We start from the raw sequence: 14,089 nt of genomic DNA, 5'->3' as shown, positions 1-14,089 counted from the left end.
AGCACTTGCGAAAGAGCAGGATTTCTAGGTCATGAGTCTTTAAAAAAAAAACCAAGAAACACCCACCCAAAAGTTAGGTTTATCTAAATTTGTGACAAAGGCAGTATTCCTTCAAGTTCCTGGAAATCAAAGTTCTGTGACCTTTCAGCTATGCGAGGCTGACATTTTAGCTGGTTTCTCCTGTGAGAAAATGGGGTTGAAGCTTGTGTCAGTTCAGCTGAGGAAGGGAGAAAGGGGCAGGACACCTGGCTGTAATGAAGATATACAGCTTTTAGCTGCTTGTGGCAAATCCTTGGATTGTGCCCCAGCTTCACAGTAAGGAACACTGGCTTTGCTGTGTTTCTTGGGGCTTCTGGGCATCTCATGATATGATGAGAATAAAAGGTCTCAGTTAACTAAGTGTTTCAGGTTTTATAGAAGGGCATGAAATGTATTATACTGCCTGTCTGACCTGTAGATTACTGGAGAAATGGATTCATAGTTCCAGGGGATCTATCTTGTTGTTTTTTTGTTTGTTTGTTTTCCCTCAAGTATTCTGTCCCGTGTAACTGTTCAACAGCAGTTACAGGACTTTTGAAGTCAGTTTGAGCTCTAGTAATGTGCATCAGCTCAATAAGTTTGTTGTCAGAAAGATTGTGCCTCTATGGGGACATAAAGAAATAGCTATCAAGTTCTGGTTTGTGTCTTTGCACCTATACTTCCAATATAAGGTCACAAATATGTTGGGGTGCTTTTTAGGGTGTGGGTTCATTATGTAGCACCTTACTACTGCTTATAATTAACCCCTCTGCATCCTTTTTAGTGTGCTAGGCTTCTTGCTGAAAGATCATTTAGCTGTAAAAAGCATTGCCTTATGTGTATGCATGAAAGAGCTCAGAGCTTTGGAATCTCACTTTATTAAGTGCCCATCCAGTGCCACTTACACACTGAGATGGTTAATGCTTTAGGCATAAATCCGTTTGTTGTCTATGTTGTTACTGTTTCCAAATGCATTCTTAGATAGTAGAGTAATCTAACTATATCAATATCTTACTGCTAAAAGGTGAGATAGGAAATTGGAGAGGAGGAGGAAATTCTAGGTGTTGGCTGGGTCATACTTTTGAATTTGTGGCATATTTAACCTTTAAGCAGTCCTCATGTAATTGTAAGAAAGAATCCCGGAAATAATGATTGCCCGATTTTTTATTTCCACGCATTAAATTTAATTTTAACGTTGCCACCAGAGGGCAGCATGTTCCACGAGCTGACTGCTGGACGCGATCTCGTATCTGATTTTAGGCGAAGATGAACTTGTAAAGTCTTGAGTTTTGAAAAGTATCAGTGATTCATTTACAAGTTTTCCTGTTATGCTCAGCTTATAGCAAAGTCCTCAGATCCTGTCCTGCCAGTAGCTTTCTGAGAAAGTTAAGTGACATTATTGATATCTGCAAGTGAAAACTAAATGTAGCTGCTCTACTGCTCACATTCTGGTGCCCCTAGCTTATAACTCCTGCATACAGCTTCCATGAGACAGAGGTATTAGGAATTTATTCCCTTACCTATTTTTTGCCTTGTTTTTACCAGTTATAGAACTCATTCTTCCTGGATTAGGCTCAAGGACAGTAAAACTGTATTACTTGCTTATTTGTGTGATATAAATGTTGAAGTTGATTTAGTTCTACATTCAATGTTTGTAGGATTAATTTACCTTAAATGCAGTATCTGTAGTGTTTCGTAGTTGCAGTTTTGGGTTGTTTTGGGGGTTTTTTTGGGGCAAGCGTCGTGAGACGTGACTTCTTGATTCGCGTGTTGCAATCTGATATTGGGAAACTCCTTATACAAATAATCTAAAGTGATATTATACTGATATATTGTGATTTAAAAGCCTCTTTTATTGGCTTTGCAGGCATGACACAACAGGCAGATCTTGCAAGACTCACTTTCCCATTTGTACAGTAATGCCCTTTTCCTCAAAGGGGTATTGCTATTATTTGGGAACCTAGTTATAATGACCAGACAACTGAAAAACACATTACTTTAAAACAAATCACTGAATAACATGTATACAACCTTTTTCTAATGCTGTGCTACAGTTCTATTCAGCAGTCCCATGCATAAAAGCATCAGTGAGTTGTGGTTAGAAAAGGACCAAGAGGATAATATTAAATGTAGACATTTTCTTGAAGATACATTGTTTTCTTGAGTTTTCCCAAAATGTAATCAAGGATTTTTGTATTTGGAAGTCTAACATACTGATTTTGCAAAAGTCTCTCACTTCCTTTTATGACTAACAGAGGTACTGTGTACTGGGGCATGGCCACTTTTCAAGTGATTATGTAAAAGTGCAGGGTGAGTCTGGTACTGCCTCCCCTGGCGTGGTGAAAATGAACCTGGACCTGATTTGGGTTGGAAAGGCACCAGTGTCTTTGTCTAGTGTTTTAGTAGCAGCAGCATTCTGGGAAGGTGCAGTGCAACTGCAGTAGGCTTGGTAGGCAGCCAGCTGAGCCCTTGTGGGCTTGCTGGTGAGGTCTTGTGTGGAAGTGGCTAAACTGCACCTGCATCCAAGCTGGCATGTGAGGTGCTACAGCTGTGTTCTTGCAGTCCCCTGCACGTGGTCTAATAAATCTGAACTGGATTTGAGGGGAAATTGCTCTGTCTTTCTGCATCTATGGCTCAGTTAATCTGAAAATAGGATAAACTGCCCATAAATGAGAATTTATAGTATGCTGCATGTTCCAGAGAAGAGTTAGAACATGCAGTATTAAGAGATTTTTGGAAGAAGTCAGTTCTACCAAGTTCACCTTCTTGTCCTTGCTAATTGGGGCACTAGCATGCAATGCCAAAATCTGATCTGATATTCTTAAAGCAGGTATTCTTAAAGCTGCTGTTTTAGTGATGTTCTCAGGTAATTGAGTCTGCTTACACTTGGAATCGTAACTTAAAATACATGGATGTGAGAAACAAATGGAAGTGTCAAGGGCTTCAAGTCTCTTTTCATGGCTGATTAATAAGATTTTTTTAGAATATACGCAAAGAAGAGAACGTGAGGTAGGTTTATTATGTGCTATGCTCTTATGATTTGTTTTCAAATACGAATTATTTCTGTGGCCCAGTGCAACCTGGCATTTTGCTATGCAGAGTAACAGTATGTGCTGTTGTAACACTAAATATGTCATGCACCACAATCACTGATGGGAATGGGCTAGTCAGATTATGACTTTCAAGAGAACTGAAATGATAGAACTGAGATTAATGGAATATTTGGATTTTTCGGATCAACAGTTTCTTGGCTAATATGTTTAATATTAAAATATACTGTACTAAGCTCAGTATGCTTTTTTGGTTTGTACAGTACATGTGTAGTAACAGAAGGAATTTCGTGTTTGTGCAATGCTGTTTCCCAGTGCATTTTACTGGTTTTTGTGAGGATAGATGCATTGCTGCAATGACTGTTCTTGAGTGTAGCATCCAAAAGTTAATTTATTCTCAGTTTTATTGGTTGGGAGTCTGTTAAAATCCTAGTTTGTTACTCTAAAGTAATTTTTGTAGATTTAATGTAGTTCTCATGAAATTTATTCTAAGAGTCTTGTTTTACTTAGCCAGCAAATTCTAGAACAGTTAGAAGTGCCAATTGTTAAGTGCTTGTTTACATGAAGTTATCATAACACTTTTTTAAGACTTCAAGTTCTGCTTAATGTCCTGCTGAAGTAGAAGTAAGGATCCTCACAGATTCCAGCTGTGTGAATTTTCTAAGTTGACTTACACCATTCAATAGGCACATGTATGAGGCCATTACAATAATTAGTATGTTATCAGGAACATAGATAAGTTTGAATTTTTTTCCTTACATAGAAAACTTCAGTTTCTGAGGAATTTGAATCAATTCGTAGTTGGCTGAAAGCCAATTTTTCTTCTCAACTCTAACACGTGTTTGAAAAACGAACTTGCTTCCTAAGTGCCTTGTGAATCTGCAATGATTAATTCTTCTCATTATTTTGCTGCAAATTCTCATGACCCTCTGTGATGATTCGATCACCCACTTAGAGTTTATGCATATTCATATCTCTCTGCTCCTGCTGCAGTCGTTCAAGTCTCCTTCACTGGCTGTGGTGTGTGCTTGGTGCAGTAATTGAGCTGCAGTAGATTGATTACTCTGGGGAGCTGTAAGGCCTTTAAAGGTGAAAACATATCAGTCCTGTTAATTAGGAAACAAAGCTCTGGTGGCAAGTTCAGCAGTCAAATGCTTCCAGTGTAGAAATGAGGAAAGGTATGATTTGTTCCTCTCCATGAACCCTGTTTACTTTTTTATATTTGAATTAGATCTGTACTTTCTGTAATAGGCTTGTGCAGAAGGTAGCGCGTCTTGTATGATTGCATGGTGTTGGTATTTTAAAACAAAAAGAACTGTATGTTTATTGTAATTACTAGCTGCTGTTAATCACCTGCTAAATTATACATTATTTTAGGCATTACTTGACCTATAAAGCTAAATGAGAGATGAAGAATGGAATCATTGATTGCAAACTGTAACCAAAAACATTTATATCAGTCACCTTTACAGACCTGAGTGTCAAAGTATTTTCTCTGAATTAAAACAATAGATTTTTAGAAGTCATTATAAAACCTGGGCCTCTCTTTTCTACTATTAAGATCTGTTGCCCGTTGTGTGCAAGATTAATTAAAGAGAATATGTTCTTAAAATTAGGTGAATATTAAATGATAGCGTAAGGTTTCATCCAGCAGACAGCATCCTTACATCATCATTGTAAGTACCCTGTGGTTTTATGTTGCTAAGCACTCTAATCTAGAGTGGCCTATTACAAAGATATTAAGGGTAGGGGAAACCATCTGCCACACAATCTATCCATAAGGGTCAGAAATAAATAATTTAAAAGTAATTTATATATCTTAAAAACCACTTTTTCCCTGTAATTACTGGACAACAGATTGTAGAATACAGATGTTATGAAAATGCCGCTGTTTTTGTAAACAGTGTGTGATCCATTGCTGCTTCAGGGTGGGTTATAGGATGCTGTTGTCGTACCTGTTTCTGCAGAGGTCAGGAGGGAAAGTCTCACTGAAGCTACTACACATGAGATTGAATTCCAATTAGTGCATCTTACACCAAAGGGTATCACATTCATTGTGTCTGTGGTCTTTTTTCCTCTGTTTTAGGCATTTATTAACACCGCAAAGGAGATCTACGAGAAAATCCAGGAAGGAGTTTTTGACATTAATAATGAGGTAACTTTTAGTACTCTTCACACTCTCTGCTTTTTAAAAGTACAAAATTCACCTCCGCCAGAAGTCTGGACAGTAAAAGATTGTCTGTTCCATTTGGATGTGGAATTGTCTGCCATTGTGATAAAAATGGATTAAAATAAGTGACCCTATCCATCCATGAAGCATCACAAAATAATATAAATCCCCAAAAGAGAAGAAAATCCACTTTCATCCACTTCTCCATATGGTGTCATCTGTTTTCAAAGATAATTTTCCACTATGTAAATGGGGGACCATGTTGATATGCCAGATGCACTCCATGAGCTGTCCAGTGGAGGGGAGGGATTGCTTTGAGAGTTACATAAAAGACTTTTGAAATGTTCCTGCTTTAGGTGGCTGGATACTGTAGGGAATAAAAGATTAGCCTTTTTGCTTATGCACATTACTGAAATTACAGATTATTGGGGCCTGTGCCTTGGCTTGTTTAGGATGGGGGTGGAGAGCTGGAGAAAGGGGAACAAGCTAGAAAGACATATAATGTCTCTTGAATTTTGAAATGACAGTGCTGTTGAAAATCTTACTTCGTAACAATAGGATTGTATAGAAATGTTAAGATTGTGTAAGCTCTCAGTTAATAGTCTCATAAAAAATTTGACAAGGTGAGGTGATCAGTCTTTTCTGAAGAGCAAGTTGGGTTTTTTTTTATCCTGCATGTCCCCAAACATTGTTGCTGAGGTGCTTAATGAAACCACATGTGAAAATCTGCACCACCACTCTGTTCTGTTTCTGCTCTGTGGAGAGGTGTGTCCAGACTGTCAGTGTGATGCTTCTCTTAAACATCACAGTCCTTGCAAGATTTTTCGTAGCAGGGAAAGAATTGGCAAGACTCAAATTAAGTAGTCTCAATTCTTTCTGCTCAATATATTTCAACATGGGAAAAATTAGACTATTGAAAATAATACTCATGACTTCAGAGAGGAAAAAAATGAGAAACTTCAGTAGTATGCAAAGTAATACATCAGGAAACTTGTATCTAAATAAGGCTTGAATAATAATCCTCTAAACTAATTCTGACTGGAAAGTGTGTGTGCATGTTGGTGAAGCACTTCTTAAATTTAGTTCATTGATGAAAAATTTAAAATCGTCTTCCACATCTTTCTTGGAGAAAATGCAGTTGGTAGTGCAGTATAAATTGGAGAGCAATCAGAGTGTCTGAGAAAGCATGCTCATTGTATCTGTCGAGTTTCTTATAGTAGCTGACTGCTTTACTGTGCCTTACGGAGCTTTGATTGCAATATGCTGTCAAGAGCCAACAGTCCGTGCTACTTATTTGGCTTTATGCCAAGTCTGGCTCCTTGATTCCTCAAGAAGTTGCTATCAGCCCAGAGGGGGCAAAACCAATGAGCCATAGGGCATGCTTTTTATTAAAGAGGAGTCAAAGAGCGAAAAGAAACCGCATCAGCTGCTGTCAATACTGAGCGAGTGCCAGAAACCCGAAGGCTACCACTGCTGCAGAACAACTGCCAAGCACTATAAATCTGAGATTTGCTGTGACGCAAAGTTTCCTTAAGAGCTTAATTTCTGAAGCTACTGTATTACTTTTCTCAAAGTGCTGTATTTTTAGGTAAAATCCACTTGAGGGAGTGAGGGTTAAGATATAAGTGTGATTTTGATGAATGAAAGAGCTACGCTATGTGTGGGTTCTTGGCAAGTAGCCATGTCTTTTGGGATCACAGAAATTATTGATGACACAGAACACTCGTTTGCCCTTAGCCTCTACAGCTGATTCAACACAGAAAGAAATGCTGTCTAGAGAGGAAAAGTTTTATATTAAACTATTAAACTAGTGGAGATTTTGGCAAGAGGGGAGAGGTTATACATTCTTAGCAAATGCTATGTATTTTTAAGCCATATGCCAAATAGTATTCAAATATAATTCTTGCTCTGTGGTTTGGGGTTTTTTTTTTTTAGGAGTTTAAGCTACAGAGTGTAACATGGAGATAAAATTTAAATGAGAAGGAAGGCATCTTACTTTAAATAATATTTAATTGCCAAGAACATGCTGGGAAAAAATTACAAACTTTGCTGTATTCATTACATAAGTTAGGGGAACTTGTTATATGATCTTCTAAATAGACAAAGTAGCTTTTTGAGTATATTCTACAATATTTACACTGTGTATTAAACTTTATTTCAGGCAAATGGCATAAAAATTGGCCCTCAACATGCTGCCACCAATGCAACACTTGCAGGCAATCAGGGAGGACAACAAGCTGGAGGAGGCTGCTGTTGAGCCTGTTTTTACTTTCTAGCTGCCTGGATGGGGCCTACTTACTTGTTTGTTCACCCTTCCCTCCCCCCGCCCCACTCGCCTCCACTTAATTCAACTGAGACATGAAACTTGTAAGTTGGTTTCCTGTTGCAGAAGACTTTATCCTTCAAATTCTTGTATAACTTTGAATAAATGGTTAATGTTCACTTAAAGACAGATTTTGGAGATTGTATTCATATCTATTTACATTTGATTTCTAGGTCAACTGATGTGATTATTTTTGTTAAATGTTGTCTTGTGCCCTTGACTACGAACTGAATTGTATTAAACACTACAAAGTCATCTGAGTATTTTAATCAGTTTGTGTAGTTAGGTTTCCCAGCTCCTGAGGTTACCTAATGTTTAATATTGTAGCGCTGTCCTCAAGTTTTTTGTCAATTTTCAAGGCTATGAAGAGAAGCAGAAGGACTCTTTTAATTCTGTATTTATCACTTTCTGTATATATAGTTTAATAACCTGCTTGGGTGTACTTGCCAAGCTAGAATTCTTTAATGCATTTGCATAAAATCTATACTACTTAGAGCTTGAAAACTACAGAAGCATTAATAGGAATTGCTTGGATGCTAAATTTTAAGCCTTTTTGACATTGTTAGCATGTTCATCCTCCCCTGTCATTATCCTGAAGTCCGAGAGAGATGCTTAATGTATATTACTAGAGGCTACATACGTGCTATCTATTTTCATGCCAAATGTTTGCTGTTTATCCACAATTTCCACAACACCTCTTCAGAAATGGATTAGCTGTTTGCCTTAACAAATACTTTAGGTGAAAACAGAGTATGAATGAAAAGTAGAGGAGGAGTTGATAAATTTAAAATGGCACATTTTAAAAACATTAATCTTCTCAATGTTTTTTTCTTGTTTACCACTTGATTTCTAGGTATATTTTTCATGCAAGGACAGTTTTTCAACCTAAATGTATAGTGGTTGTGTAAAGTTTTCTTTTAGTGACAACTTGTAATCCTAAATATATGGTAAGCATCTTGTCTATTGTGAAGAGGGTGTGAAAATAAAATCTGCCAGTTTGGAAATCTTGATGAAAATCAAAACTACAAATGTTTTGTTACTTATTATGGTGATGGCTGAGGGGGGGCATATTTTTCCTCAAATGAAAGGGTTGCAACACTGCAAAACAAAATCCTGTGTTTAAGTGTTTATTTGTTAAAATACAGAATGTTCTTGTCACCTTTCATACAAATGTGCAAACAACTGAGTTTCCATCTCATCCTATTTAAATAATTGCAGACAAAAGGGTGATGCTAATGCTAGGCCATGCTTCATGTATTGGGGGAAATAAAGGGGTTGGGGGTAGGCAGTGACTGCAAAATTTTTGTCTTACTGGACCAATATTGACTGCAACACACCACTGGGGGAAAGGGATCCTCATGTCACCCATCCTAATTGTCAGAACTTGAACATCCAGAGTGAATAAACTTCATCCTAATGGGTGTAACATAGCAGTGGTTCTGAAATTAAATAAAATTTGAAAAAATGGTGTGGAACCTTTTGTTGCTATATCAGGGAAGGAGGAACCAGTATGCATTTATGTTAGTTGCTGACTTCAATTCTTTTTTACACACTTAGGAACATTTTCAGCAATGTTGTATAATTGTTTTCAACTTATAAATTATACAGAGGCTACTCTATTTACACACTTTCAACTGTTACCTGTTTATTATACAGACTTCACATTTGTAGTGCACACTTACTGTTTCAGTTGAATTTTGGAAATTGTGTTGCATGACAGTAAAACCGTAAGACTGAACTGCATGGATGACAAGGGAAAACTGGCATGTCCTAACTAGCTGTTTACAAGAAGGAGTGAACAAACAAGACTATTAGCTTGAAATTAACTACTTGAAGTTGGTTTTTTTTTCACTTGGCAACATTGTAGAATTCAGTTGTTTGAGATGAGAGAAAAGTGTGCTCTTATATAGCAGCCTGAGCTTCATTGCAACGGGGAATTAAGTTAGCCATAAAAATTGTCTATTAAGGAAGCAGAGGGGTGGGGATTTGCAGCCTGCTCTGAGAAGAACAAAAATGCATGCTGTTTTAAGTGGTGATGATTTGAAAAACTGAAAGCTTCTGACAGTCTCATTTTCTGAAAACATGGAAGAGGTATAGGATTGCCCAGGAATCCAGGGCTATTCTAGTAAAGAGCCACCAGAGCTGCTTTTTAGGGGGTGAGAGGGGCAAGAGGAATATACTGTGACTTACTAAAGTCATGTATGCAATTCATTGCTGATCCTTCTGGTTTGGTCCTGGTCATATGCCAGTCTTAGACTGTACATTATGTTAAGACTATAGTACTTTCAAAGAGTAGCTGGAACAAAACTGAAATTTCCATGCATTCTGTCTGGCTTTTTATCACAAACTTTATGCACATATAAACCTTTTGTTGCTACAGAAATCACTGTTTTTGTAGGGGTTCTTTTTGAGAAACCCTGATGCTATTTTATCCAATTAGAATTTGAAAATTTTATAGCACAGAACTTAGCAGGAGGGTTTACTTCTGAAGCATATGCTTTAATAAGATGATTCTTTCACAGGTTTCAATTTTACTTGCACATAAGTGACTGGTAACTTGCTGAGATTTCATGTTGAATTGCAGTTGCTTTTGTTGGTTACATTTTCACAACCAAAGAACCAAAACATGTAATTGATTCCCAGCAATTTGTACAGCTGTTGCATGTAATGTGAAACTGTTGATATTGAAAAATCATACCAAGGTGCAATTTTTTCCTGTAATCCCAGTTTAAAATATGGTATAAAGCAGCGTTAACTTAAAAAAAAAAAAAAAAAAAAAAAAAAAAAAAAAAAAAAAAAAAAGGAACTTAAAAAAAAAAATAAAATAAAAAAGGGAAGATTGGGGTGATAAGCCCTCTAAGCGTGACTAAAAACTTGTCTCTCCCATTTCTGCTACATTCTGCAGGAATTTTGGCAGTCACTGAAGAAAGATTAACAACTCCCTCTTAATCTTAGACCTGTCTGTCTCATTTGGCTTCAGTCATTTTGGTTTATTCTTGTGCCGATCAGCCTCAGCAGTGAGTTAAGGTAAAACTGCCAAACCCTTGCTGATAAGCTGAAGTAACAAGTGTCTGATGCCCCTAGCAAGCAGTGAGAGCTCCCATCCCCAGCTCCAGACTTGTAGCCTTTCTGCTGTGTTACACTTTTTGTGACACTTAGTTTCTTGTGGTGTTCTTTGAAGAGCCTTCAGGTGCAACACTTACATGTTGTTTGGGTTAGAAGGGCACACACTAAATGAGGTCTGTTTAAACTGGGAAGGTTATTTCTGCCTTAAGAGTTTGCCTGTGACTATTAGAGCACTAAATCTGTTCTTGGGAAGAAATTGAAACCTTTTTTTACGCTCAAAAATACAGTTAAACTTAATTGGAATGAGGAAAAAAAAACCAGTATATTAAATGAATTTGGAAATACCAGAAGACAATTTTGAGCATTGCATGATTTTTATGTTTTTTAAAGCGATCTTTCTTAAAGAGAGTATCCCAATGTGCCTAGTTGTTACCAGTAAGGTATTGCTTTTGTAAATGCTGATGTCTGTGGTAGTAATTTCTCTTAACAGACTGCTCTTTTGATACTACTGAGTGTCCTACAACTTTCTTCTTAGGTTTTTCAGTTGATTTGTTTGTTTGGTGGGTTTTTTTGTTTATTTGTTTGTGGTATGGGGTTTGTTTGTTTTTTCTAAATCTAGTTTCTCCTCTGTATCATCTCCTTTTTGTCTTTTCTGTTTTCATATTCATTCAAACTAAATTCTATGAGTAAAATGTTGCTCTCTGTCTTCACTTGCTCCACATCCATAACTCCCACACTTGGAGGAATTTGCCCAGTATGGGGCATTTGTTTTAGGGCTGGAAGGGTGGGGCAGAGGGAGAGAGGGATATGTGTGCTATCTGGCTGCATGATATAAAGTCATGAAGGAAATATTGCACAGGCTCTGTTGTTACACCTACTGTGTGTACTGGTTTGCATGTGTGGGGGGATATAATTTGCCTAGTCCTCTTCCACTGTTGCATGGGAGGAGATAGGGGAGACAGAGGAAGCCCAACAGGTTTTATTTGGAAATCTTAATAAATTTGTTTGCTGTGATCATATATATGATTTGTGTATACCTAATGTTCCTCCCCCTAAAATCTCTGGGTTCTCTTCTGCCACATTGCTGCAATGTAACTTTAACAGTATGCAGTGGTGATTTATTGTAATACACTACTGAAATCTCCATTTGTAAATAATCCAGGCTGCTGCTGTGTAAGTAGCTGATGAAATGTCTTTACTGGGTCTGCTGCGTATGAAAGAAACCACAACATTAGGCAATAAAAACTACTAACAGAATGTTACAAAACCAAGACCATGACAAAAAAAGCAGCATGTTGTGGATCTATCATTTTTATTCTTGGGACAGATTTTATTATTTTTGGAACTATTACAAGACTTATGTTAAATATTGTGGATGATAAGAGGAAACAGACTCTTGGCAAACATGGAAAACCAATTACAGCATATTACCCTATTCCCCTTCCAATAAAGGAGGGGCAAAGCTAAAAGTTTATTCTTTGCTTAGCAGCTGGAGCGGGGGGGGAAGTGTTGCTGCTTTAGCACTGGCTTGAGGAAAGAGATTGTTGCTGTAGTGATCTTACTGCAGGCACCCCAAGCTGGAGAAGGCAAACCCAGCATGCTCCACAGTCAGTTATACCCTGGCCTAAAAAAAGCACACTGTTATGAGAGTGCTGAGTAAAGAAATGGCTATTCTGTACCTTCAGGTGTACTGTTCGCTTAAAAATAAATTTTAAAAACTTGTGTTGGGTTGCAAAGCTCTGTGTTGTGGTGATAGGCATTTGACTGGATATGTAAACCGGAATACATATTTGGTATTTAGACATGGGATTTAATTGCAACATCCCATGGCTCTGTGACATAGAAGTGAAATAAGGTATAGGAAAAACCTACTTCAAAGTTTATTTAGAAGTCTGCACATCCATTTGTATTCCTCTCCCAAATTACAGTTCTTGTAAGATTGTCCATGGCAGCATGAATGTAGATGAATTGATGCATCAGTATGTTTGTTGGAGGTCCCCCCCCTCCCCCCCCCCCAAGCATAGTTATGATTTTTAGAATTCCTTCATTAAAGAGTCAGAGATATAAATGTTTATATTGGGCAGACTCTTGTTGATGGTTAGGTCTGTGGTATATTTGCTGTAAATTACAGCAGGATCTAATTAGCCTTTCTTAAGTGAAACCCAGTTTCATTACTTTTCTTAGATTTAGACAGAAAATACTGGGAGGGAGAAAAATCCTGAAGTGTGAGGACAGTTCAGAAGAAACCAAGGTACTACACTAGCCATTGTCAGTTTGACACTGTTTGGCTTAAAGCAGTCAAGTAAACACTGCATGTTCTGATTATGGCATGGGAAAACATTTTCAGATGCAGGAAATGTCTGAAGGAATGTGACTGAAAAAAACAGTTAAATAGCAGGGATACTTGGTAAGGCAGAAATCCATGGGGTTGCTTGCTGTCTCCCAAGATAGGGCAGGGAGAGGCTGTCAGTTTGAGGCATTGCCCAGCACCTGGGCACTGGCACCCACACCTGGCCTGGCATTGCTGCTCAAGGACTGAACCAGCTGTGAGGAAAGGACTTTTAAATTTGGAAATTGTTGACAGGTGCACATTTGACAACGCTAAGACTGGAGCTGAGGCAGTGTCCAGAATTTGTAGGACACATGTGAATCAGTGTTTCTTAGGAGGAAGGACAGCTACAGGGATGGCAGCAGAGTAGATGGGCAAGTTTACTTGTCAGCTGTTGGCTCAGAAAAATCCCTGAATCAATGTACAACACCTTTCTGTGATTGTAGAATACAAATGCAGAAAAGCTTTGTCTTGAATTTAGTTAGAAAGAGATTGTCTTTATGGAGGGGGGGAGGCTACCCCATTTTAATTTATGAGGATGACTAGCCCTTGGGTTGCTGGTTAGTGTCACGTCTAAAGTGCTTAAGATGGAGAAAATCAGAGCACAAAAGAATTCCTGTGTCTGATGCCCTTGAGAGTCAATTCAGCCACTTCTAAGCAAAACGTGACTGACCTAAGCCAACTGGTCACCGATGAAGGTCTGTCAGCCGTCAGTGGTGCACAGAAATCCAGTGGATGGGCTCTGCTGTTCCTCCCTGCCCATCTCAGAAATAAAACATTCCTGCACAGAAACAAAAGCGCCTGTGGCATGTCCCATAGTTACTGCTATGGAGCAGAAATTAAGTTTGTGAACAGAAGTGCAATACTGTAATTCTGTCTGGGAAGTTTTTCTAAAAAGACATGTAACTCCAGAGAAAAAGGCATCCTCATGTGCAGGACTGACCACTGTGCATCATAAATTCAGTGCTTTGGCTTTTCTCTGGGTTCCTATCCAAGTCCAATTCTATTTTCTTTCCAGTTTACTTGTCTTCCTTTTCGTTACTTCTCCTACCTTTTTCTTTCCTCTTTGAAGTTTGGGCATCTGTTTAAGGGAAATGATTCGAGAAAGAGTAGCATATTTACTGTTCCCTATT

The 14,089-nt window shown here is 38.0% G+C and overlaps 1 protein-coding gene across 1 annotated transcript in view; it reads left to right on the top strand.

The window, feature by feature from the left end:
• RAB2A (RAB2A, member RAS oncogene family) overlaps positions 1 to 9,036 on the top strand; it is a 42,733-nt gene extending 33,697 nt beyond the window's left edge. The window contains exons 7-8 of the mRNA XM_040088341.2: positions 5,155 to 5,223; positions 7,400 to 9,036. Coding sequence (XP_039944275.1) covers positions 5,155 to 5,223; positions 7,400 to 7,495 — 165 coding nt within the window. The 3' untranslated portion in view covers positions 7,496 to 9,036. The remainder of the gene's footprint in view (positions 1 to 5,154; positions 5,224 to 7,399) is intronic.
• Positions 9,037 to 14,089: the final 5,053 nt, after the last annotated feature.

The sequence above is a fragment of the Hirundo rustica genome, chromosome 1 (assembly GCF_015227805.2).
Source record: "Hirundo rustica isolate bHirRus1 chromosome 1, bHirRus1.pri.v3, whole genome shotgun sequence".
In the NCBI taxonomy this organism is placed as follows: Eukaryota; Metazoa; Chordata; class Aves; order Passeriformes; family Hirundinidae; genus Hirundo; species Hirundo rustica.
The sequence above is the reverse complement of the archived record's forward strand: the minus strand, read 5'-3'. Positions and strand labels throughout refer to the sequence as shown.